Source organism: Ovis aries, chromosome 3 (assembly GCF_016772045.2).
Source record: "Ovis aries strain OAR_USU_Benz2616 breed Rambouillet chromosome 3, ARS-UI_Ramb_v3.0, whole genome shotgun sequence".
NCBI lineage: Eukaryota > Metazoa > Chordata > Mammalia > Artiodactyla > Bovidae > Ovis > Ovis aries.
In genome coordinates, this window is record NC_056056.1 from 6,012,767 (window position 1) to 6,038,970 (window position 26,204).

Here is a 26,204-nt window from a genome sequence, read left to right on the forward strand (position 1 = left end):
GTCAGCTAGGCAAAGAGAAGCCCCATGAGGAGGCGGCCGCAGAGCGCAGAACGGGGGAGCCAGCCTAGAGGGCAGAAGGCGGGGGTCACCTTGGGGAGGGCTGGGCCCCCGGGTTCCGGAAGCGGCCACAGCTCTTAGACCAGAGATGGAACTGGTTCCGTGAGTCCAGCGGAAGCCTGAAGAAGGTACTGGATGGGAACGCTGTCACACCCAGACCCGCGGGGCTCTTCCCGAATCGGTAGGCAAACTTCAAAGATCGAGAGAAAGTGTGGGTGCCACGACAGATGTTCAGAGTTCAAAGGACCTGACCTGAAGCTGGAGGACAGCAGAGTGCTGCGCTTTCCAGGGCCGGCCTTGGTCTGGGGCCGACCGAGGCCGGCCCTGGAAGCTGGGCATGGAGCTCTTGGGTTCCAAGTGGCTCCTGAACTGGCCGTCTGACGGACAACTCCAAACTGCCTTGGAACATAACGACCCCAGATCGCTTTCTGCATCAGGAACAAATCTTTTTTTCTGGTTTACTGCCTAGCACTGTTGAAAATCTTCCCATTCATACATGAGCTTGCATATCCCAATGTCCCGAATTAGCCCTAAGTTAAAAGTTCTTTCTGGTTGACTTATCAGTTGCAGTACTTTTAAACAGACTCAAGTAACACCTCCAAAAAACCTCTAGGGGACTGCACTTTAACCTCCTAAAGGTCAAAGAACCCGGCTCCACAGGAAAGTTAGCAAGTTCACACTGCTTAAGCGATCTGCTGAACTTCTGTCAAAAAATTTCCGAGCCAAACCAAGCAAACAAAAAACCTGCAAAGTCCTGGGAAATCTTTATGGCTAAGAAAAAAGTGCCGGGATTCCTGCCTGTTGCTCGTCTCTGCTTTTCTAAGCTTTCACCTCACAAACATTGAGACTGTGATCCTTAGAAAGCTGTCTGATAAACATGAGCATCTCTTTTCATGACGGGCTCTGTTTATCCACATATTTAGTCACGAGGACAGAACTGGCCCAGTGACCTCAGCCCTGTCAGGGGACAACTGACAAGAGCCTGGGGCAGGACCCAGATGCCCAGCTCTCCCTAAGCTCCTCAGCACATCTCAAATTCTACACAGAGACCAACTTGGGGGGGGAGGGAATTCTGCTAAACAGAAGAGAGGGTTAATTTTATCAAATCACAATGCTGAGGGAAATCTCTTGTAGTTCAAAACAGTGTTGTTGTGGTAAGAGACACAGGCTTGTGGATGACGGAAGACCCAGGCCCAGGTGAAAGTACTGTTTCAGTTCTTTCCTACTAAAAGTAGACTTAACATTTTGGAGGAGGAGAGAAACTGCATTCATTCTCTGATCACAAGAACTGCGTCCCCCAAAGGCAGACATGCAAAAAATTATGGTTCTCAAAAAAGAGGTGACGATATACATATAATAATGGACTGGAGTTTCAAGCGAGAGTCTGGACTTGCTGGTGACTTACTAGCTACATTCTTACAAAAGGGTGTGCAAAGGATTGCACGCATGTATGCTCAGTCGCTCAGTTGTGTCCGACTTTGCAACCCTATGGACTGTAGCTGCCAGGCTCCTGTCCATGGGATTCTCCAGTGAAGAATACTGGAGTGGGTTGCCATTTCCTACTCCAAGGGATCTTCCTAATCTAGGGATTGAACCTTTATCTCTTACTGGGAGAAAAAAACGTCTGCAAGATGCCAAAGGTTCCATTTGCAAATTTTTAGGCCCTCATTAGGCAAAGGACATAGCCATACTATTCTCTGTAAGCACAAATTTTACACTTGAACACCATGCAGTGGGTGAAAACAAGGCTGAGAGTTGTGGCATGCACTGATCTCCATTTCTGGAAACGGTGGCCTGAGAAACACTGTCCATTAACGATACGTATGCTCAGAGTTGGGCACTTCGTGTTATTTTTACACTGATGTCCTGTAAGGGAAAGTGAAACATGATTGTCCCGAAAAGGTAGAGAAGGTTACTCTGCATGACAGCTTTCTGCTAAGGCAAAAATGCAGACAATGAAATCACTCATATTTAGCCTAAGATATCACTGATACCAATCAAACGTAAGACAACCACAGTGCACTGATTCAGAGGAGCAGCGTAAACGGTCACCTTAGTTCCAGTGGCTCTGGGGACGAGCTTGTGTGTGTGATCATAAACACTGATAATTTTCTTAAATAGACAAGAACTTTGACACCCAAATTGAGTGTTGTACCCTTAAAATCTGCACCGTGAGTCTATACAATTATTCTGCTTATAAAACCCATGGCCGAGCTCTTTTAGAATCCTCAAAGAGACCAGAGAGCAGTCATGCCACATTACATTTTTTCCAAGAACATAAAACATGCACTTTTTTTAAGAAAAGAAGATTACACAATATATACTGCTGTATACTTTGATTTTTTTCATTTAACACTGTGATATGTGAACATACCGACATGGTTGTGCACATGTGCAGACTGAGAGGACAGGGAGAGCAGACACTGGCCCAGCCACTACGCGCATATTCATGTGCAGCCTCACGTATTACAGGGTCCCTTCACGGTCCCACTTTGCGGGAGGTGAAACATGATAAAGGAAGTCCATGTGCTCTGCAGAAACCCATCTGAGTCTCTTAGCCGAAGTGCTGGTAATATGCACTTCTGAGTGGTCTCAAATCCTTCTGGGGATGAGTAGGGTATATAAACAAACCAATGAAATAAACAAAGGGATGAATGAAAGGGAAATGGATGCTGCTAGCTGCCTGTTATAAATGGGAATGGTGAAGAAGAAGAAAAAAACAAACCCAGCAGAGACTGAAGGAAGGTCATGCCCCCTCCTTCCTTTCTTTAAGGTCAGCCTGTAGTCACAGCTTCCTCAGAGCCACACCCCAATCTCAGTTTCTCTTTGGAGAAAAGTGGGAACTTCAATCCCCACATACGCACTGGAATAACAGGGGCTAAATCAAGCAAAACTCCAGGCAGTCAAATTACTTCCAAGCTGATGCTTTAAGACTGTCTTTTACCCTCTCGCCCAGCTGAAAAGATTTCCTGTATTATCAAGGCAAATAAGAACTCAAACGCTGCAGAATTGCTGAGGAAAATCATCTTAAATATTTCCCCTCAACCATTCTTCTTTAGAGTGACGCTGGGGAAAGCTGTTAAGGAAATGGCTGACACAGATTTCAACTGAACTGGCAGGTTTACTACCACCTGAAAGGCAAAGGCATTCACAGCAACTTACCTCCATCATCCAAGGGCCGTTTCTGTACTCCATAGCCATACACTGAGGGGTCCACTAGAGGTGTGGAATTATTCAAGTGAGGAATTGAATCAATTTTAGCAGCAATCTACAGAGAGAACCAGATTTAAATACTCAGTAACAAATCATGGCTCCACCAAGGGAGGAAGACAAGAGTCTTCTTTAAAGGACTGTTACCCCATTTCTCTACCCGAAGGAGATTAATTAAAGCAACGCTACAGGACAAGGACTTTGCACTCCTGAATTTTCTTTTAGTCTTAGTAATAATGTGTCTTTTGAAATGATACTTCCAAAAACTTGTCTTCCACAAGCAAATTTTTAAGTCATCACTTAAAATACAGCTAAAACACGTTTTAAGGAAAAAAGCAGGCCAAAAATATGAAGAACTTTGTTCAAAATATTTTAACACAGGGTTTCCTTAAGGAACACATTCCCCAGCAATATTTAAAAGGCCATGAATTTGTTCAAATCTGACAGCTCTTTCGAAATGTTTGTCATCTTAAAACTTCAACACCTATAAACTGATGATGAAATACATGAAAACATAAAACACGCTGCTCTTCACTGGAAGTCCAAACAGCAGGCGGATGACCGTCTGCCCAGGCTAGTTTGGAAGGATTCTTGCACTGGAGAAATCAAGATAACCTGTGAGTGCTACTTTAACGTTTAATGTTTACCTGTCAGTTAAAGAACAGAACACAGCTATTAAATTTCCGCCAGAAACAGATGCTGTGGAGAGCTTCCTACACTTGTCTACTAGGAATTAGGGATTAAATGTGACGCTCACATAAATTAGCTCTGATTCAATCAAAGGAATGTTTACAACTGCTCTTGATGTTAGTCCCTCAGTTAAGCCTAACAAGCCAGGGTGGATTAAGGGACGGCCAGCACAGATGTCCCAGAGCAGAGCCTTTCAGAGGTAGCTTTCCTGAGGTTGTCCAAATGTGCCCAGAAGTCTGAGAGCTTCCGGAACCAACATAAAGTACTTTAGACAAATAAATGACCAAAGACAGTCACGATACTGAAAACCTAAGGCAGAATTTAATGTTAGGTATCCTGGATCAGGTCTTATCCTTTCATTTACTAGTCCTGTGATGTCGGGCAAGTACCTTTCCTCTCTGCCTAAGATCTTCTGGGTATAACACTATCTGCTTCGTAGTTTCTGGAAAGATAACAACATACTCTGAACACAAATGAGCTTTGCACATGAGAAAGCACTTCACAAATACCAGGGCTGTAAGACAAGGCAACTCAACCAACAAGAGCTGAGGGCCTACTGTGTTCCAGGCTCAGTGGTGAAGAAGAGTCAGGGGGGAGTCACAGGTACACAAGCTAATCAGTAAGCTGATCATTTCAGCTGCTGATATACACAATACTAACTAAAAAGCAAGTACACACAAAGCCCTTAGGAGGGGCCACTTTAAATGGGGTGACCAGGGAAGGCAGCTGTCATCTGAGACCTACATGAGGAGGAAGAGCATTACAGGCAGAGGAAATAGCTTGTTCCAAGACCCTGAGGCTAGAGCAAGCTTGGCAGGTATGTGCCTGAGAGAGAGGTCGATGTCACTAGAATAGAAGGAACCAGATGTACTCCAAGAGGTGGGCAATGGCCAGTTCATGTAGGGCTTTAGAGGTCATTGGAAGGGGCTTGAATTATATGTATATATAGAGAATTTATTAATTAATGCTGCACCCCCTTAGGTTGCAAGATCTTAGTTCCCTGACCAGGGATTGAACCTGTGCCCCAAGGAGCGGAAGCGTGCAGTCCTAACCACTGGACTGTCAGAAAAATCTGGGCCTTGCGTTTTATATGAAGGGTGATGGGAAGCAACTACAAGGCTTAGTAAAAGAAGTAACTTGCTGATTCATGATTTTAAAAGATTCCCTTGGACAAGGAAGATAGATTCTAAGGGGACAAAAGTAGCAAGACCATTTAGGAATTACTCTAGGCCAGAAGTCAGCAAGCCATAGCTGGTGAACTACCTGTCTCGGTAAATAGTTTCATTAGAACACAGCCACACCCATTTCACACAGATCATATGCCGTGCAGAGCATATACATGAATATAATTTAATATCTGGACTTAAAAAACAAGAGTCTGCCCTGTCGAGGCTACAGATGACGGTAGCCTGGATAGGTGCTTGTTTTAAAATATTATTTTAAGTTAAACACGCAAAGTTAAGAGAGACTGCTGACAGAAACCTCATCTCCTATATTCAAACTTCAAGGCAAGTGGCCATTTGTTCTAAAACAAAATACTATATAAATCTTGCCTAACAGCATTTTACCACCAACTTGCAATCTTGCTCTCTATATTTGTTTTGGATAAGCTAGTGGAAAGTTGGCTACTTACTTGAGATGCAAAAATTATCTTTAAGTACTCAGCTGGGAAAGCAAGTGATTAAAAGGTGAGGATACTGCAGTAGTTTATGCCCCCACGGAGACCCTTTCATTTGCCACAATGAACTGAGCAGGTAAATGGCTGATGTGGGGCTTTCCAAGATTACTGGTTTAAAGACAGACCAACATATTGGCAAGAGACAGTGAGGAGGACCCCGAAACACAGGGGAAAAGGGTGTGATTATCAGTGGAGTCCCCCAAGAGCATGTGTGCCGAATCACCCTCAAAGACAGGATTAGCTCTGCATATCTGGCACACTCTCCATCCTTTGTAAAATGTGGACCATTTTTTAAAGGCTTTTCTGAATTTCTTCCAATATTGCTTCTGTTTCATGTTTTGGTTTTTTGGCCGTGAGGCAAGGGATCTTAGTTCCTCAGCCAGGGATCGAACTGGTAACCCTGGCATTAGAAGGCAAAATCTAAACCACTCCAGCGCCAGGAAGTCCCTCTTTACCCTCTTCTATTGATGCCTCTTGGCTTCGAGTTTCTTCCTTCCTTCCAAAGTAGCCAAGATGTTATTCCTGAGTCCTTGGCCTTCCTTATAATTTATATACTATGTTTCATATATTGCCAGAATGTCACTTTCTCCCAAAGCTAAGATAGTAAATCATTATGTTACAGTAGCTTTTCTGCTCCTACCTTTGATTAAATCAACAAGCATCCTAAAACATGACTGAGGATTTCAGATTTGTTTTTAAATCATGTTTGCTTTAGGCAGCTATAAATTTGGGAAATTTTCGCTAGGAGAAAAATAGTACAAGATAATGGTTAAGAGTTGTAGCCCTGAAGTCAATAACTGCACTCGAACCTTGGCTAAACAAAAGTTAGAAGTATTTTAACATTATAATACACAATTATATCATAATTTACATTGATATTACATTGTATATTATAATATACTTTGTAATTTTTATATTTATAATGTATTTTTCAATGATTTTTGTAATCTTTCTTTATAGCAATAGAGAAACAATGTATGTATTTATTCAAACAAATGCAACCTTGTTCTAAGAAATGATTTTGCTACTGCTAAGTCACTTCAGTCATGTCAGACTGTGCGACCCCATAGACGGCAGCCCACCAGGCTCCTCTGTCCCTGGGGTTCTCCAGGCAAGAACACTGGAGTGGGTTGCCATTTCCTTCTCCAATGCAGGAAAGTGAAAAGTGAAAGGGAAGTCGCTCAGTCGTGTCCGACTCTTAGCGACCCCATGGACTGCAGCCCACCAGGCTCCTCTGTCCCTTTTAAATGCCTTCTAAAATAATAAGAGTTAAAGTGTTATCAATGTTTACTATGTCTAGGCACTCTAAGAGCAGTTTAAAGATGCTATCTTATTTATCTCTCATGATGATTCTTTAGGAGGTTAGCAGTACTATTTCCATTTTAAGACAAGAAAAAGTGAAGCTTAAAAGAAGCTGAGTGACCTGCCCAGAGTCACACATCTTATAAGTGGCAGAAACAGTAATGAAGCACAGGCTTGCCTGACTCCAGAGTCCATGATACTAATCTGGCACTAGGCTGACTATTCCTCTTTCTTCCACCTAATGCTTTCTTAACCAGAGTCACTCCCCGAGGACTTAAAGCCTAATGAGTTCCAGTACACAGAACTCCAGCAATTCGTCATGCCTGTAACTGACCATCCTGAACAGCAGCTGCTTAAGGGAAGCAAGGTACATCTTCCGTTAATATGGTGTAGGCCAGAAAAGAGCCACAGAAGCCAGGATGTTCCAAGAAGAACAAGGCCATGCCAATGCTTATCTGAAAGCATGACCTTGAGGGGACGCTGGTCCTGATTTTCTGCTACTGGATTCACTTTCCCCCCTTCTGGAGGGAAGGTGGCAAGAGTGGGTTACCTCACTATCCGTGCTATTTTAAGCACGGTAATAGAGGAAATATTTATAAATCAATGCCATGACATTTAACCTCCACTGCCAGCAGCTAGCGGAAATGTGGAGAAGGGAAGGGGAGCACTGGACCAGTAGTCAGTCATGAGCCCGGCTCTTCTAGCTGGCCCTTCCAGTGTATGACCTTGGGCAAGACCTTCAGTGGTCTTGCTCCCTGAAAAATGCAGGGATGAACAAAACCACTGTTTTCCAAGGAGCACAAGGCAATTTGGGGAGGTGCATGGATGAAGGTTCAAAAACATTTTAAGTAAATCTAAATTTTACAATGATTTTAAAATATGAAGTAAAAAGAATATTGAAGGTTCACTTAAAGGTGGTACACAATTCACTTACATTAGGGACCAGGGCAATTAATCAATCACATCTTTAAGCTCTGTCATCAGAGTAGGTCACCCTATAAATCCAAACAGGAAGCTGTGTCTCTTTTCACAGCTTCACATTCAGTAAAACTTTATACTCAATGGAAACAGGCAAGGCCATCTGAGCGGCAGCAAGCCGTCCACACGCTGTGTCCGGGCTACTCAAGAGGCACTGTTGATTCTCAGGAGGCCAGCAAGCAGAGGCAACAGCGCACACCACCACTCGGAGAGGAAGAACCCAACTTGTGTCCCTGGAACCTCTGCTCTAAAGTTGCCCCGAGTGGCCCTGCCCTGGAGAATTCACCCCTGATGAATTCACAGGCTGGACAGAAAGTCTCTGCTCTCCACAGCTGAAGAAACAGTATGTGGCCAGGGCAGTGGAACCCAGTGGCCAAGAGTGAGCAAGTCCCAGAGAGCAGGGTCCAGAGCCGTGGATAGAGTCAAGTCCACTACCTAGGTTACTATGAAGACAGACTATCAAGCTTGTTGTGTACTAAGTGTCTGATGGTGCCCTCATTTAATCCTCACAGTGACCTCAGAAAGTAGCTACTAGTCTCAATTCCGTGGGGTTTGGAGCCAGTCTGCTGGAACTGTATCCAAGGGGATACCAAGATAACAATGTAAGGCACCCGGAACAATGCTGGGCACACCGTAAGGAATGGGAAGTCCTTGCTATTTTAATCCTTTACTGAATTAATAATAATACGGAAAAGTACGTAGGCAAGTTGTTAACTTGAATTTTCATATACAAAAATGCCTGTGCAACCAGCATCCTGATCAGGAAACAGTACATGACTGGTGCCCTCGAAGCTGGTCTCAAGCTCCTTTCAGTCACTACCCACCTCTACCTCCCAAGCTATTCCATAAATATATACACGCATCTATATGGTGGTTTTATATGTCTGTGTGTATCCTTATAAACCACCATCCACGATCTCCATTTTACAGATGAGAAAAATTGAGGCATAGATGTTAGATAACTTGGCCAGTCACTAACCTAGTAGTTTTCAGAACCAGAATCGGAACTCAGATAGAATGAATCCAGTCATCTTAATAATCACTTCACTACACTTCACCACCTCCTGTGTATTCTGCAACCATCAAATGAGACACCTGTATCAAAGTCCTTGCCTGGCACGCACCACAACGCAAGCCCACTGAATGGGAGCTACTGCTGTTGTCATTAGAGGTGGGGCCCTGTCTGATCCTGCCCTATTAACTGGCATTAACCAAAACAATCGAATATGATATCAGCTCTTCTCGGTAGCTTTTCCTGACAACTACAGGCCACCCACATTTGGTGAGAATTAAACACTCTATTATCTGTTTGCAAAGCACTGTGTAAACTACCTTTAAGTGGTGCGATCTCATGGAGGAAGTTATTGATTATATTCTCCTCACTGTAGGGAGCTCTTTGAGGCATGGACCTCTCTCAATCATCCTGGTACTCCAAGGACAAAGGTTCCTTGACTGGGAGCTCCAGGGGTTAGCTTTAGAGAATTCATAAACCTCCTGAAATAACAGACAGAACTATTTAAATATTTCTGAGACGTAGTTCAAAGTTTTCGGAAGTCTTGTAAAGTTCCACACTCCAAAAAAAGTTAAAGAACCTCACTAACACACAGCAAAATGTTTGGCACATAGAAAGTACTCAGTAAATGTTTGCTAAATTTAATATACGCAAAATGCTACGATGACTAGCTGAGGCTCTAAGCCAAAATACTTTTCCAGCTAGGAGCCCCCCTCAAAGGCCCTAAAGATGACACGGCCATTACTTTTTCCCCTAGTGTTAGTTGCTCAGTCATGTCTGATTCTTTGGGACCCCATGGACTGTAGCCCACCAGGCTTCTCTGTCCAAGAGTTCTCCAGGCATGAATACTGGAGTGGGTAGCCATTCCTTTCTCCAGGTGATCTTCCCAACCCAGAGACCAAACTCAGGTATCCTGCTTTGTAGATGGATTCTTTACCTTCTGAGTTACCAGGGAAGCCCTCTCTTATGTTCCATCTAATTGCACTAGCATCCTTTCAATGCTTTGTTTGAAGACCCTGATGCAGAATTCTCATTGAAATTGAAAACTACAAAACTACCACTACAAAGGAACCAAGTCTCTCTTAGAACACAGAAGACAGGGTCCAAGAACTATCACATACATTAATTATTTGCATGCTTCTGAGAAAACTTATTATTTGGCTTATTTTTTTCAAATATAAAATGGGAATTATAGCCCTTATCTTGACTATTTCACTTGGTTGTTGTGAGGAGCTAATCCCGGTAAGATAAAACCAGTGGTAAGCTTGTCTTATTAATCATTACTGGTGCCCCTGCACCCAGCAAGGGGTCCTGGGCTGAGCAGATCCTCAAATAGCGGCAGGCAACCTGAATTACATCACCATTTCCATGAACACTACTCGGTCTTGCAAGTGCTTTGCTATCATCTGACATTAGGATAAAAATGCAGTTCATGCTTCCAAAAGTATTGGAGATTCTTTCCCAAGTATCCTTGTAACTGAACTCTACACACAAAACATTTTCAAGAGGGGTGATTCTTAACAGAGTGAAAGAACTGCACAGAAAAGCTAGGGAGAGGGGAAGCTTGAATAGACACCCAACACAACACATTCGAAAGGAAAAGAATCAAAATAATACCGTCAAAATTTTTTTCAGATCTAGCTAGACAGAAGCTCTGAATGTTTGTGAGCTTGAAGGGGCCATTGAGATTATCTAGCTTAATGTTTCCTAAGGTCTGATCCACAGGAGATGATCTGGTTTCATGAAAAGAGGGTAAAAAGTCATAGATCTTGGGCATATTTACAATGCATATCCCAAACCCTAGTATGACTTTATGTGTAGAAGCAAACTTAGGGTTCTGAGAAATGGCAACCCACTCCAGTATTCTAGCCTGGAAAACTCCATGGACAGAGGAACCTGGCAGGCCAGAGGATTGCAAAGAGTTAGTCAAGACTGAGCGTAACAACACAACAAGGGCTCCGAGAAGTCCTGAAGTGAAGAAGCCAATTCACCTTTATTTAACCCTGTATCCCCCAAACCTCTCTGGCCATGAGCCCTTTCCATGGAAGACCTATGAACAGCTTGCAGATCAAATGCTGGGAAAGGCAGAGCTGGCCCCAGGTCATGTAGCTATTTGCAGGAGACTCAGATGTCCTAACTCTCCACCCAGTGTTCTCTCCATTAGAAATTTCAAGTAACAGTATGGACTTAAAATTTGGACAAAGATGAGGGGGAAAAGCTGCTGATTAGGCAATCCAATGGGCAGCATAAAATGAGGCGGTGGGAACCCAGGCAACCCAGAGAGTCAACATCACGTGCAAAGGGGCAGCTGCTACTGAGCTCCTGCTACTCAGGTCCAGCTCACTGCAGAACATGGGAGCAGTGTGGCCAGGGCTGAGCTGGAAATTTCCATTTTCGCATGGAATTGTTCTGGTTATCAAGTGGTGGACCCCTGTGGTCAAACAGTACAGGCCTGCAGGACCACTCTGAGCCTTCTCTATTCCACAGGCCACCAGTTTGAAATCTCTGGTCTAGGCAAATTTGAATTTGGGACATGTAACAGAAACATTAGTTTGATGATACACATGGGCTGTCAGATTTTACGAGAAAGATAAAGAAGCCTCAGCTGAAAATGAGAATGGTGTTAAGAGGCATCCAGTGGAATGCATTGTTTATTTACTCTTTTCCACACCAAAGATGAAGTCTGGTGACCCAAAGGGACTCAGTCGCATCATGAAAACCCTTACCCAGGAACTTGCTCCCTGTAGGGTCCTCTACTGGGTCCCACCAAAGTAAAATACCGAGCAGCCCACAGATGTCCCGCAGATGCTGCTTTTCTTCAAGTGTCTGAGAAAGTTCAAAAGAATGCACACACCAGAATTAGCCCCTTGTGAAATGATGATTTGAGCTCCTCAACCAGCAGGCATGCCTGAGATGGTCTCAGTGGATGCACAGCGACTGAGCATTCAGTACCCATGACTCTGCCGTGAGGCGCACACATCACACACGAGGTGAGCAAAGGCATCCCTCCTCAAGGGGTGTGCAGCGGGAAATGAACACAGCCCTTTAAATGATGGACACACAGTCTGTTAAAGGACACGTGGTGTGTCTTCACAGCACAGGGGCCGAACCATTGACTGCTCAGGCTCAAAGTGTGAACTGGCGGCACTGGAAAGCAAGTCCGGGCAGACTGTGGAACTTCTGAGGCCCCATGCCGCCCACCAGCTCCCAAAAAATGTGCTGGTAAAGAATAGGTCCTAGGTCTTAAAACCGGTCGAAATGTTACTTTCCACAGACTCTCTACTGGCTTGGTCACAATCATTTGGAAGCAGAAGCACCCAGCAGTTTTAGATCTTCACCAGTGGGATTGAATTAGAACACCTTTCTACGTGTGTGTACTTTCCTACAAGATGGCTATGTGAGCCCTTTGGCCAAACACTATTAACTCACCGGACTTCATGATGCTGCAGAGATTTTAAATTTTATATGATATCTTCAGAGATTCCCTTCAGATATAGGAATGCCAGGCTCAGGGCGAACTAACAGCAACAACTGGCTCCCTTTGTTGGAAAGCGTCCAAAGGATATGAAAAGAGGCTTCAAGAGGCTAGGAGGGAAGCTTAGTGGATTAGGTGCTGAACTCCACATACCAGACTGAAGAGAAACCACAGGTTCAAATCCCAGCAGGGTCAACTCAGACTCTACTGTGATATTCTGGATAAACTGAGCATTAGACAGCTCACTGCTCCCTGACTAACTTATGAGGGCCTTACCAACAGACCCTGGTGTTTACAAGGGTACCTGAGAGAAGGGGAAGCTTTGCAATCATTTAAAGAAATACACGGTCTTTTATCTCCAATTATTGGGGGGGGGGCGGGGGGGGGGGGGGGCGGTGGCAGGGGAGATCACACCTCTGTAACACGCTGTGTATACAATGGCGAAGTAGAAACACCGCCACCAGATGCCCAAAGAGTACGAGGCCCTTTGGGGTAAGCTTTACTATAAGCACACAATATTTTAGATTTCTAACATCCCATTCGTGCCCATTGCCAATCTATAAATAAACCTAAAATTAGCCACAAACCTGTGTTTTCTTTAGTTTTTAAGGCCATCAGTCCTTGGAGATAGTATCGACCTCCAGCTGTTAACATTCAGAAGTGACACACTTACAGCACTGTCTCCATTGGGCTTATAACTGCTCCAGTCAATGGTGCATTTCAGAGCTGGCAACAGTTCCAGTGAAGTTTCCTCTGCTAGTAGTAAACACCACTGCTTCAACAATCCACATTAGGTCAGCATATAAACAGAGGGTCTCCCTCCCTCTTGAGCAGGTTGTCCAAGAATACGAGTTCAACCACTGGCTCAAGAGAAGCAGAAAGTCTTCTCAAAGGTTCAAAATTCATTTATGTTCAACTATAGGCCTTCTGCAAACTGAGGATCTGAGCTCTTTAGGGGAGTGACTATACTTCTTCCTGGATACAGAGGCCGACAAGGTGATTGTCACACATCAGCACAGAGTGAAAAGCCATTACCTATTAGTAGCCAGTGAGAAACAAGGTTCAGGACCCTGTACTGTAGAGGAGAGCAGTGTAACACGCCGGCAAGCAGAGTGGTGGAAGGGAGCTGGATGGCACTGTTCATCCATTACAGCCACTGGCTGGCTCTGAAGTCTAAGATGGATACTCACTAGCATACTGCTTGGTGCCTAGGCAGTAAGTAACAAGTCATCAGACAAAATTTTAGGCTGAACCACAGGTTTGGAAACTTCTGGGATCCAGTGTAATGTCTACAGGAGCATCAGTATTAAAATGAAAAGTCAGTATCTGGGAAACAGGTAGGGTTCCCTTCCCTGGAATACTGGAAAGAGGTGTAAAGACCATATCTTCAAGCGACCGAGTTGAGACTTTCTTCTAATACAATGGGTCCTGTAGCTTTCTGTTAGGAATCAAGCAGTAATTAGTTATAGCCCAACTTTTAAAGAATCCGTTAGTATGCCTACAATTAATAGGAAAAGGTGAGTATGAGACACTCAGCAAAGAAGTTTAAGTGTTAGAGCTAACTTATCGCTAAGTTTCACACACAATACAGGTTCTGTTCTAAGCATCATACCAGAAACCAAAGAGTATTTCTGGCAGGTCCCATATTCATTCTCCAGGGAAGCTTGCAATCTCTTAAAAATCAGTTTATTTAACTCTGACAAAATGCACGACATTGTCAGATGGTCAAATTTCACTGCTGGAATGACTCCATTATCACATGCTCCCTGAAAGAGGAAAAACTATGGCCCATAAGGAATGTCTATGTCTTATGGACCATCCACATCTACTTAACAACTTCCCTCTCCCAGAGCACACTCAAAAGTAAACTACCCTCTAATTCCTAGTCTGAACAGGCTGTTTCCCCACTTTTAAGAAGCTACTGGGCCTGACACAGGCCCCTTCTGCCTAGACCCGGGTTCACTCCGTGAGCTCCCCAGTTCCCTACCCCTGTAAACCTCAGAACCCCAGGCTGGCTGCCCTGCGGGTCCAGCCCCCGCCCCGGCGCGAGGGCGCGACAGGGCCCAGGCGTCCTGGATCAACCCTTTCCCAGCAGCTGCAAGAACCTAGGAGACCCGCCCGAGAGTCTGGGCCTTGGTCCTCCCACTGGCGCCTCATCCCATGGCTCCTCCCGGCTGCAGGCGCCCCAAGAAACTGCCGAAGCTCCCAGCTGGGGCGTCAGCCCAGGTTTACGTCCCGCCCCCAGGCCAGACCCCCTCCTCCTCCCCATCAGGCCCGACCGGCCCCGCCTCGGGCTCCTGTGCTCCCGCCGGCCGGCCGCGCGCGTACCTGCCGGACCCGGTGCAGAGCGTCCACGAAGCCCTCAGCCTTCATCCCCACCGGAGCGCTCTGCCCCTGCACCAGCTCCGCCATTACCGCCCCCGCCGCCGGCCGCCGCCCGCCGCCGCCGCCGCCGCCGCCGCCGCCGCCGCCGCCGCAGCCGCCGCCACCGCCGCTCGGCTACCCTGTCCGGCCTCCCGCTCCACTTGGGGACCCGTAGCCGGAAAGGGAAAGTCGCCCCACTTCCGGCGGAAGGGAAGCCGGGACGCTCGCCGACGCGAGAGGAGCCGCGTCTGCGGGGCTGGGTCTGGGCACGTGACCGCGGTCCAGCCGGAAGTGGAGGGGCTGGCCCTGTCGTCTGGTCTTGAGGGCACCGGTCGCTCCCTGGCCATTTCCAGACGCGACTTCATCTAGGGCCGTCGACGATGTCGTGACAGACTTTTTGAGGCGTGTGTCTGTGGTCCGAGATGCCCGGCTGTCGGCTGTTTGGAAACCCAGAGAGGAGTGACGTGGCTTTCCCTAGACGGCACCCTGGCTGTCCCTCTCAGAAAGTGACCATCGATTAGGAATATTGGGACTAAGCGGTTTGAAATGGCACCGTGAGGACCCAGAGGGTGGCTGGAGGGCAAGCAACAGCACCAGAAAAATGTCAGTGCCCCACGTTTGCAGAATCCTGGGCCCGAGTTCTTGCAGCCTCATCAGTTTGCAGTAGGATGAGCTAATGCCACACCTGGCGTTGCTTAGCGACACGGCTCTGAAAGGACGCTTCTGTGGAAGCCAGCGGTTGTGTCTTCTGGCACATTCCTTCACGAACTCGGGCTCAAGGGAAACGGAATACCACCAGACCATCGTTGCTTCACTGCTTGCTGAGTCAAAACAGTGTTGCCAGAGGGCTTCTTGGAAGGCTTGAGTAACTAGATAACGGATATTTCAAAGCGAGGGACGGAATCTTAATACTGAGACACCTTGAGCTTTTGAGGTGCATTTTAACAGATGAGCAAACGCCCTCCCCCTGCAAAGAAACAAGATTTAGGGGCTTGACACGCATCTTGTCAGTGGTCACGGTGGTGGTGGTGGTGGTGGTTTAGTCCCTAAGTCGTGTCCGAGCCTTGTGACTCCATGAACTGTAGCCTGCCAGGCTCCTCTGTCCATTGGATTCTCCAGGCAAGAAACTGGAGTGGGTAACTTTTTCCTTTCTCCAGCAGATCTTCCCAACCCAGGAATCCAACCAGGGTCTCCTGCATTGGAGGTGGATTCTTTACCAACTGAGCTATCAGGGAAGCCCCAAGAATACCGCACTGGGTAGTTATTCCCTTCTCTAGGGGCTCTTCCTGACCCAAGAATCGAACCTGAGTCTCCCACCTTTCAGGCAGATTCTTTACCATCTGAGCCACCAGGGGAGTCCCATCGTGTCAGTGGCAGGTCCAAATTGGGGTGCCCCTCTTTGGCTTAACCCTCGTGATTAATATTTCCAAGCCCTATAGTGCTAAGGAATTGAATTTTAATGAAGAGTCATGTTGTCAACCATTGTATGCACTATCTGAAGTTATGAAGGAAGATGAGTGCTAAGAAAGGGAAAATAAAGATAAAATCTAGTGTGACTTCTCTGGAGCCTTTTTGTTAGACTAATAGGAGACTGTAGGTTTTACAAAGTAGTAAGAGCCATAACCGGAGAAGGCAATGGCACCCCACTCCAGTACTCTTGCCTGGAAAATCCCATGGATGGAGGAGCGTGGTGGGCTGCAGTCCATGAGGTCACTAAGAGTCGGACAAGACTGAGCGACTTCTCTTTCACTTTTCACTTTCATGCACTGGAGAAGAAAATGGCAACCCACTCCAGTGTTCTTGCCTGAGAATCCCAGGGACAGGGGAGCCTGGTGGGCTGCCATCTATGGGGTCGCACAGAGTCTGACACGACTGAAGCAACTTAGCAGCAAGAGCCATAACTGGCCAATAATCCAAGAGCAATTCTTCCTTTGTTAGTGACTTCACTATTCCACTGTCAGTCCCTTTAGAGCAGAGACTGAGTCTTATCTTTCCCTGTATCCCTAGGTACTTAGAAACTTATTTTGAATTGAATAAAACCAAGTTGGATTAATTGCTAGGTTATGGTGTGTAGTGTTAGTTGTTCAGTCATGTCCAACCCTTTGCGACCCCATGAACTGGAGGCAGTCAGGCTCCTCTGTCCATGGGCTTCTCCAGGCAAGAGTACTGGAGTGGGTGGCCATTTCCTTCTCCACAGGTTATGGTAAAATAAAAGAATTGGGCAAGATTGCAATATTGGAGATGATCACTTTTGGCCGAAATGTTGGAAATCACATAGCTGGCTGTGTTGCTGCTGTTCAAGTGCTGTTATGAGGCAGGCCAACGCATCTATTTGTGGTCCAGCCTGGGTTTGCTAGTGTTTTAACTTTCTTATTCTTACAAAAATCAAGGATATGGCATCAGCCTTCCCAAATGAGAATGGCTCTGCTGACCCAGTATCAGTGATACTTGTGTTTTGAATATTTTAAAAAATTCTGAGATGAGTACATTGATTTATGGGCTTCTCCCATGGTTCAGTGGTAAAGAATCCACCTGCCAGTGCAGGAGACTCAGATTCAGTCCCTGGGTCTGGAATCTCCTGAAGGAGGAAATGGCAACCCATCCCAATATTCTTACTTGGAGAATTCCATGGACAGAGGAGCCTGGTGGGTTACAGTCCATGGCGTCACAGAGTCAGACACGACTGAGTACTGTGTTGATTCATTCAAATTCCAGCTGGCTCGCCCTTTGAATGAAAACAGGGTGATTGGTCCAAATATAAGACACAGTTCAAGGTTTATTCCAAAGACTATAGAATGCCTAAATAAGATAATGAGGTTCCCATTCTTCCTGTTTAGTGATTGAGTAGCTTTGGACAACTCTCGTTAATATTTCTGGGAGCACCAAAAAGGAGAATGACCCAGACCCAGTCAGGTCAGTGTTCTATGTTCTACTAACACCCTAGACTTCATCATCCTAGCTTGTATTGCAGTTGCTTTTAAATCACTGTGTACTTATTATCTGTCTTTTTTTTTTACTAGAATAAAACACTTCTGCTGAGACCAGGACTGTATCGTCTTGTTCATTGTTCTCCCTAATACCTAACACAATGCCTGGCATTTGGTCGGCTCTCAGTATTTCTGAAATTAATGAATGGGAATAATTTTGCTCATATTGGGTAGGAAGAAGATTCTCAGAAGTTAAAAAAAATCACATACTCTGTGGTTACTCATTTTGCATATGAGACTGTCATGTAAACAGGCTATTCCCACTCAGAGGTTTAGAAAGACATTCCTGATGACAATGAAATGCCTCCTTAGATATCAGCAACTAGAAGCCACTTGGAAATGACATTATATCAGTAAGAAGAGCTTAGGTTGTGCTTCAGTAACAAACCTCAAAACCTTTGTGGCTTATAACAAGAAAGGTTATTTCTCACTGGAACATGAACATTCATGCTGCATGACGAACATCACAGGTAGACTGTAACTCTGCAACACGTTGTCTTCACTCTTCAACCAGAGCTGATAGAACAGCCTCTGTCTCAAACATCAAACATCATCAAGGCAAAAAGGAAAGAAAATGTGGTAAGGCACGACCTGTCTTTTAAAGCTTCTGCCTCAAAAGTAATAGGCATTACATTTGCTCACACTTAACTGACCAAAACAAGCCAAGTGGTCAAGTACCAGCCAAATGGTGGAGAAATCCAATCCACCTCTAGGGAGAAAAGGCAACTATTTCTGAACAGTAACATGATTTTCTAAAAAAATTCAGAGAAACAAAATATGAAGGTGGAATGTTGTAGGGTAGACCCTTACCGTAAAGGGTTTTGTATGGGTGTTTTCAGTATTCATTATGCTAAGGATCCTTGGCATCTGGTCATTTGTAACTTGGGGAAACTTGGTATTCAGGGTCTGCACAGTTTTTCTTCCTCCGTGAGGCATAAAGAATTCACAGCAGTAACTCTTTGTGAGCAGGGTGTTCTCCATTTAGAGGTTTTCATAGGTCCTCTTTTCTAATGTCACGCTTCCACTGGGATTTCAAATGCAGGCTAAAGAGCATGTCAACATCAAATCTAAAAGTAAAGGAAAATTATTAAGACTCTCCAGCACTGATGAGGAACAGGGACATTCCTAAGAGCAATGTTAAGTGATTGGATGGTTACAAAGTTACCCTGTATCTCACCGTCATAGTAAGAGTATCAATCTTGCCCCCATACCACCCTGCTCTTCCTAGAGCAGTACTACATCCTCAAGTAAGTTCCTGTGAGGATACACACAGGTAAATTTTCTGTCACCATGCTTGTCCAAAACAATCTCCACTCTGCCCTCTCAACTGTTCAGATAGTTGTAGAAGTTGGGATTGCAAATAATTATCCTTTGGAACATCAACGACGTCATTCATTGTCTTCTAATATCCAGGGTTCTTTTTTCCTACAGTGTTCTGAAATTCCATGGTGATGTATCTTGAAGTGGATATATATTTTTTATCCATTATATTGGCCCCTCAGTTACTCTTTCAATGTGGAAATTAATGTCCTTCAATTCTGGAATATTATCTTGAACTATTTCATTGAGGATGTCCCCCCCTCACTTTCTCTATTCATCTCTCTAGAGCTATCATTTGAGTAACAGACCTCCTCTACTTGCCCTCGAATTGTTCTATCTTTTCTGTTTCCCTGCTGTTTGTCTTTTGCTCTTCTTTATGATTCCCTCAACTTGATCTTCCTGTCTTTCTGTAGGGTTTTTCAGTTATGCTTTCATGTTTTTAATTCCTGAGAGCTCTTCTGTGCTCTCCCAACATTCCTTTCTTTAAAAAGCAGCATTTTGTTCTTGTTTCCTGGGTAGACTATCTTTCCTTGTCTCTCTGAGGATGATAAAGAGTTTTTTAAAATAAAAGTTTACTCTCATTGTACATTTCATGTGGAATACAGGTTATTGTTCTTATATTGTATGTATGTATGTATGTAATTATCTATCAATCAAGTAGGTAGGCTTTATGGCCCCTATCTTTCATGGTGCAGACTTCCTCAAATGTTTCGGAATACATGGTGGCCTGTTCATGCTTCTGAGTGGTTGATTAAGTGAGCATAGGTGAGGATTGTTGACTGTGGACTTCAGTGTAGAATGGTCCAACTGGGCTATTTGGTGGGCATCTCCCAGTGTCAGCGTCTTTAAGCCGTTCCTCTTGGGCCAGTTAGACTCCACATAGAAAACTCTCAATCTGTTTTCTGGAAATCGGAGCACCTATTCTAAATCATGCATTCATTCACCTGATGATCTGATTAATGCTCCCATGTGACCGTCACTTCCAAGAGAGCAGCGCTATGTCCATGTTTGCCATTGTGTCCCCAGTATTGAGCTCAAGTATACATTCAAATGGGGAAGCAGTGGAAACAGCGTCAGACTTTATTTTGGGGGGTTCCAAAATCACTGCAGATGGTGACTGCAGCCATGAAATTAAAAGACGCTTACTCCTTGGAAGAAAAGTTATGACCAACCTAGATAGCATATTCAAAAGCAGAGACATTACTTTGCCAACAAAGGTCCATCTAGTCAAGGCTGCGGTTTTTCCAGTGGTCATGTATGGATGTGAGAATTGGACTATGAAGAAGGCTGAGCGCCGAAGAATTGATTTGTTTGAACTGTGGTGTTGGAGAAGACTCTTGAGAGTCCCTTGGACTGCAAGGAGATCCAGCCAGTCCATTCTGAAGGAGATCAGCCCTGGGATTTCTTTGGAAGGAATGATGTTAAAGCTGAAACTCCAGTACTTTGGCCACCTCATGCGAAGAGTTGATTCATTGGAAAAGACTCTGATGCTGGAAGATATTGGGGGCAGGAGGAGAAGGGGATGACAGAGGATGAGATGGCTGGATGGCATCACAGACTCGATGGACGTGAGTCTGAGTGAACTCCAGGAGTTGGTGATGGACAGGGAGGCCTGGCATGCTGCAATTCATGGGGTTGCAAAGAGTCAGATATGACTGAGAGACTGAACTGAACTGAACACGTTCAAAGAGCAATGATTCCTGTAAATTAATGAAAACACCCTTTTGGCAATGTCCCATCATATTATCTTAATCTCTGATCTATTATTTTTATTATGAAATGTTTCAGACATACACAAATTATATAGAATAATGTAATGAATAGCCATGTCCTAATGTCAACATAAGAAATCAGCACTGCAGTTACTAGCGAAGAGCCTGGTGTAACCCCCCATGATCCTTGCCTGTTCCTTCCCTCTGCAGTAGTAACTGCCTTCCTGAACTTGGTGATATGCATTCTAATGGTCTCTGTATTCATGTGTGTGTGTGTGTGTAATGCCTTTAAAAATTATACAAATTCATTCTAATGGTCACTGTGTTCGTGTGTGTGTGTGTGTTTAATGCTTTTAAATGCTATATAAATAGTATCATGCTCTATATATCCTTTGTGTCTTTTTTTTTTTTTTGGCCCCACATGTATTTTTGAGGTGTATGCAAGTTCAAATATGTAGCCATATTTTAGATACTTTCACTCTGTGATTCCCTTATATGAATAAACCAGAAATTATATATTCTTTCTCCTATGGATCACTATTTAAATTGTTTCCATGTTTCTTTTCTCTGTGACAAAACGATGTGGCAATGAGCTTTCTTGAACTTGTCTGCTTATGTAGTGTTTGGCAGATTCTCTAGGATGTACACCCAGGGGTGAAATTCCTGGGAGCTGGGGGGAGTGATAGGCAATACACCTCGTCAGCTTTGGTAGATGAAGCCCAATTGCTCTCCAACGTGGACAATATTTCCAAAGGAAGACCCACATCCCACCAGCCGCAGATGAGTTCTTGTTACTCTTCCTCTGGGCTGACACTTGTTTATATCACGATTTTTAGTTTTGGAAATCTGATCAATTTTAAAATAAATATTTACTTTTTTATTGTGATTACATATATTACCATTTAAACTATTTTTTAAGTGTACGGTTCAGTGATATTAAGTACATTCACATTGCTGTGCAACCACCACCTCCATCCACCTCCAGAACATCTCAGTTCAGTTCAGTTCAGTCACTCAGTCGTGTCCAACTCTTTGCCACCCCATGGACTGCAGCATGCCAGGCCTCCCTGTCCATTACCAACCCCCAGAGCTGTCTCAAACTCATGTTCATCAAGTCAGTGATGCCATCCAACCATCTCATCCTCTGTCATCCCCTTCTCCTCCTGCCTTCAATCTTTCTCAGCATCAAGGTCTTTTCCAATGAGTCAGTTCTTCACACCAGGTGGCCAGACTATTGGAGCTTCAGCTTCAGCATCAATACTTCCAATGAATAATCAGGACTGATTTCTCTTAGGATGGACTGGTTTGATCTCCCCACTGTCCAAGGGACTCTCAAGAGTCTTCTCCTACATGGAAGTTCAAAGCATCAGCTCTTCAATGCTCAGCTTTCTTTATGGTCCAACTCTCACATCCATACATGACTACTGGAAAAACCATAGCTTTGACTATACAGACCTTTGTCATCAAAGTTGTGTCTCTGCTTTTTAATATGCTGTCTAAGTTGGTCATCTGTTAGGTCCATACCATTTCTGTCCTTTATCAAGCCCATCTTTGCATGAAATATTCCCTTGGTATCTCTAATTTTCTTGAAGAGATCTCTAGTCTTTCCCATTCTGTTCTTTTCCTCTATTTCTTTGCATTGATCACTGAAGAAGGCTTTCTTATCTCTTCTTGCTATTCTTTGGAACTCTGCATTCAAATGCTTATATCTTTCCTTTTCTCCTTTGCTTTTCACTTCTCTTCTTTTCACAGCTATTTGTAAGGCCTCCCCAGACAGCCATTTTGCTTTTTTGCATTTCTTTTTCATGGGGATGGTCTTGACCCCTGTCTCCTGTACAATGTCATGAACCTCATTCCATAGTTCATCAGGCACTCCATCTATCAGATCTAGGCCCTTAAATCTATTTCTCACTTCCACTGTATAATCATAAGGGATTTGATTTAGGTCATACCTGAATGGTCTAGTGGTTTTCCCTACTTTCTTCAATTTAAGTTTGAATTTGGTAATAAGGAGTTCATGATCTGAGCCACAGTCAGCTCCTGGTCTTGTTTTTGTTGACTGTATAGAGCTTCTCCATCTTTGGCTGCAAAGAATATAATCAATCTGATTTTGGTGTTGACCATCTGCTGATGTCCATGTGTAGAGTCTTCTCTTGTGTTGTTGGAAGAGAGTGTTTGCTATGACCAGTGCATTTTCTTGGCAAAACCCTATTAGTCTTTGCCCTGCTTCATTCCGCATTCCAAGGCCAAATTTGCCTGTGACTCCAGGTGTTTCTTGACTTCCTACTTTTGCATTCCAGTCCCCTATAATGAAAAGGACATCTTTTTTGGGTGTTAGTTCTAAAAGGTCTTGTAGGTCTTCATAGAACCGTTCAACTCCAGCTTCTTCAGGGTTACTGGTTGGGGCATAGACTTGGATTACTGTGATATTGAATGGTTTGCCTTGGAGACGAACAGAGATCATCCTGTCATTTTTGAGACTGCATCCAAGTACTGCATTTTGGACTCTTTTGTTGACCGTAATGGCTACTCCATTTCTTCTGAGGGATTCCTGCCCGCAGTAGTAGATATGGACCTAACAGAAGCAGAAGATATTAAGAAGAGGTGGCAAGAATACACAGAAGAACTGTACAAAAAGATCTTCACAACCCGGATAATCACGATGGTGTGATCACTAATCTAGAGCCAGACATCCTGGAATGTGAAGTCAAGTGGGCCTTAGAAAGCATCACCATGAACAAAGCTAGTAGAGGTGATGGAATTCCAGTTCAGCTATTTCAAATCCTGAAAGATGATGCTGTGAAAGTGCTGCACTCAATATGCCAGCAAATCTGGAAAACTCGGCAATGGCCACAGGACTGGAAAAGTTCAGTTTTCATTCCAATCCCAAAGAAAGGCAATGCAAAAGAATGCTCAAACTACCACACAATTGCGCTCATCTCACACACTAGTAAAGTAATGCTCAAAATTCTCCAAGCCAGGCTTCAGCAATATGTGAACCATGAACTTCCAGATGGTCAAGCTGGCTTTAGAAAAGGCAGAGGAACCAGAGATCAAATTGCCAACATCCACTGGATCATGGAAAAAGCAAGAGAGTTCCAGAAAAACATCTATTTCTGCTTTATTGACTATACCAAAGCCTTTGACTGTGTGGATCACAATAAACTGTGAAAAATTCTGAAAGAGATGGGAATACAGACCACCTGACCTGCCTCTTGAGAAATCTGTATGCAGGTCAGGAAGCAACAGTTAGAACTGGACATGGAACAACAGACTGGTTCCAAATAGGAAAAGGAGTCTGTTAAGGCTGTATATTGTCACCCTGCTTATTTAACTCATATGCAGAGTACATCATGAGAAACGCTGGACTGGAAGAAACACAAGCTGGAATCAAGATTGCCAGGAGAAATATCAATAACCTCAGATATGCAGATGACACCACCCTTATGGCAGAAAGTGAAGAGGAACTAAAAAGCCTCTTGATGAAAGTGAAAGAGGAGAGTGAAAAAGTTGGCTTAAAGCTCAACATTCAGAAAACGAAGATTATGGCATCTGGTCCCATCACTTCGATGGGAAAACAGTGGAAACAGTGTCAGACTTTCTTTTTGGGGGCTCCAAAATCACTGCAGATGGTGACTGCAGCCATGAAATTAAAAGACGCTTACTCCTTGGAAGAAAAGTTATGACCAACCTAAATAGCATATTCAAAAGCAGAGATATTACTTTGCCGATTAAGGTCCGTCTAGTCAAGGCTATGGTTTTTCCTGTGGTCATGTATGGATGTGAGAGTTGGATTGTGAAGAAGGCTGAGCACTGAAGAATTGATTTGTTTGAACTGTGGTGTTGGAGAAGACTCTTGAGAGTCCCTTGGACTGCAAGGAGATCCAACCAGTCCATTCTGAAGGAGATCAGCCCTGGGATTTCTTTGGAAGGAATGATGCTAAAGCTGAAGCTCCAGTACTTTGGCCACCTCATGCGAAGAGTTGATTCATTGGAAAAGACTCTGCTGCTGGGAGGGATTGGGGGCAGGAGGAGAAGGGGACGACCAAGGATGAGATGGCTGGATGGCATCACGGACTCGATGGACATGAGTCTGAGTGAACTCCGGGAGATGGTGATGCATGGGGGGCCTGGCGTGCTGTGATTCATGGGGTCGCAAAGAGTCGGACACGACTGAGCAACTGAACTGAACTGAAGCATAAGTTTTCTATGTCTATGAGTCAATTTCTGTTTTGTATATAAATTCATTTGAATAATTTTTTATAATCTGCATGTAAGTGATATCATATGATAGTTGTCTTTTTTTCTCAGTTACTTCACTTAATATGATAATCTCTAGGTCCAACCATATTGTTTGCAAATGGCATTATTTCATTCTTTTTATGGCTGAATAATATTCCTTTGTATAAATATACCACATCTTCTTTATCCATTTATGTGCCAGTGGACACAGGCTGCTTCCATGTCTTGGCTATTGTAAATAGTGCTGTGGTGAACATTGGAGTGAATGTATCTTTTTGAGTGGGCAAAAAGAAAATTAGACACGCCACAAAGGAAGATGAATAAATGATCAATATCCCCCAAGAAAATGTGCTCAACATTATTAGTCATTAAACAAACACAAACTAAAACCATTACACACCCAGAATGGCTGGGTGGCTAGAATGGGCTAAAACCATAACCGAAAAGATATCGAATATTGACAAGGTATGGAGCAACTGGAATGCTCACACATGGTTTTGGGAACTGTAAAATGGTACAACCAAAGAAGAAGAGTGGAAGTTTCTTAATAAATTAAAAATATGCCCACTCTTTAGCCCAGCAATTCCAGTCCTACATATCTACCTATGTCCATTAAAAAAAAAGTTATACAGTAACTATCACAATAACTTCATCATAGCCTAGAACTGGAAACAGCCCAAGTGGAAAAATCAGGATGGTAGTTGCCTCTGAAATTTGAGGATGGAGGTTGACTGGAAAGGAGAATGAGGGAACTTTCTGGGGTAATGTTAATATTCTGCATATTCATAGGAATTTGGGCCAAACAATATGTACAGAATTTAGCATATGTCAATACTGGTGTATTTTATTGTATGTAAATTTTATAATGAAAGAAAAAGCATGCAGATAAATATTGTACTCTAATCAATGATACACCTTTAGGAAGAAATGTACTGAATGATACAGGTTTATGAGGAAATGTATTGATGTCTGCAATTGACATTGAGAGGCAACAAAAATAAGATAGATTAAGTGCTTAATGGAGGGGCAGGTAAGTGAATAGACAGGAGGTAAAGATAATGTAGTGAAATGTTCATAGGAGAAACTGAGGTGGGGTTAATAGGTGTTCACTATTAAATTCTTTCAATTTTGGCCTATCTGAAACTTTTGTTATAATACGCTGGGAATAAAAGACTAC

General features: G+C 44.0%; 1 protein-coding gene across 9 annotated transcripts in view; it reads right to left on the reverse strand.

The window, feature by feature from the left end:
* Positions 1-14,943, reverse strand: part of FUBP3 (far upstream element binding protein 3) — a 47,748-nt gene extending 32,805 nt beyond the window's left edge. For 3 of the 9 annotated variants that reach the window (XM_027966275.3, XM_027966277.3, XM_027966276.3), the window contains exons 1-2: positions 14,731-14,943; positions 3,220-3,325 (exon numbers count right to left, since the gene is read on the reverse strand). In XM_027966275.3, coding sequence (XP_027822076.2) covers positions 3,220-3,325; positions 14,731-14,814 — 190 coding nt within the window. In that variant the 5' untranslated portion in view covers positions 14,815-14,943. Of the gene's footprint in view, positions 1-3,219; positions 3,326-11,653; positions 11,754-12,356; positions 12,513-12,989; positions 13,841-14,730 lie in introns of all 9 variants that reach the window. The other 6 variants (XM_060413765.1, XM_042245522.1, XM_042245519.2 and 3 more) reach the window with 5 other exon arrangements.
* Between the last annotated feature and the right edge of the window lie 11,261 nt (positions 14,944-26,204).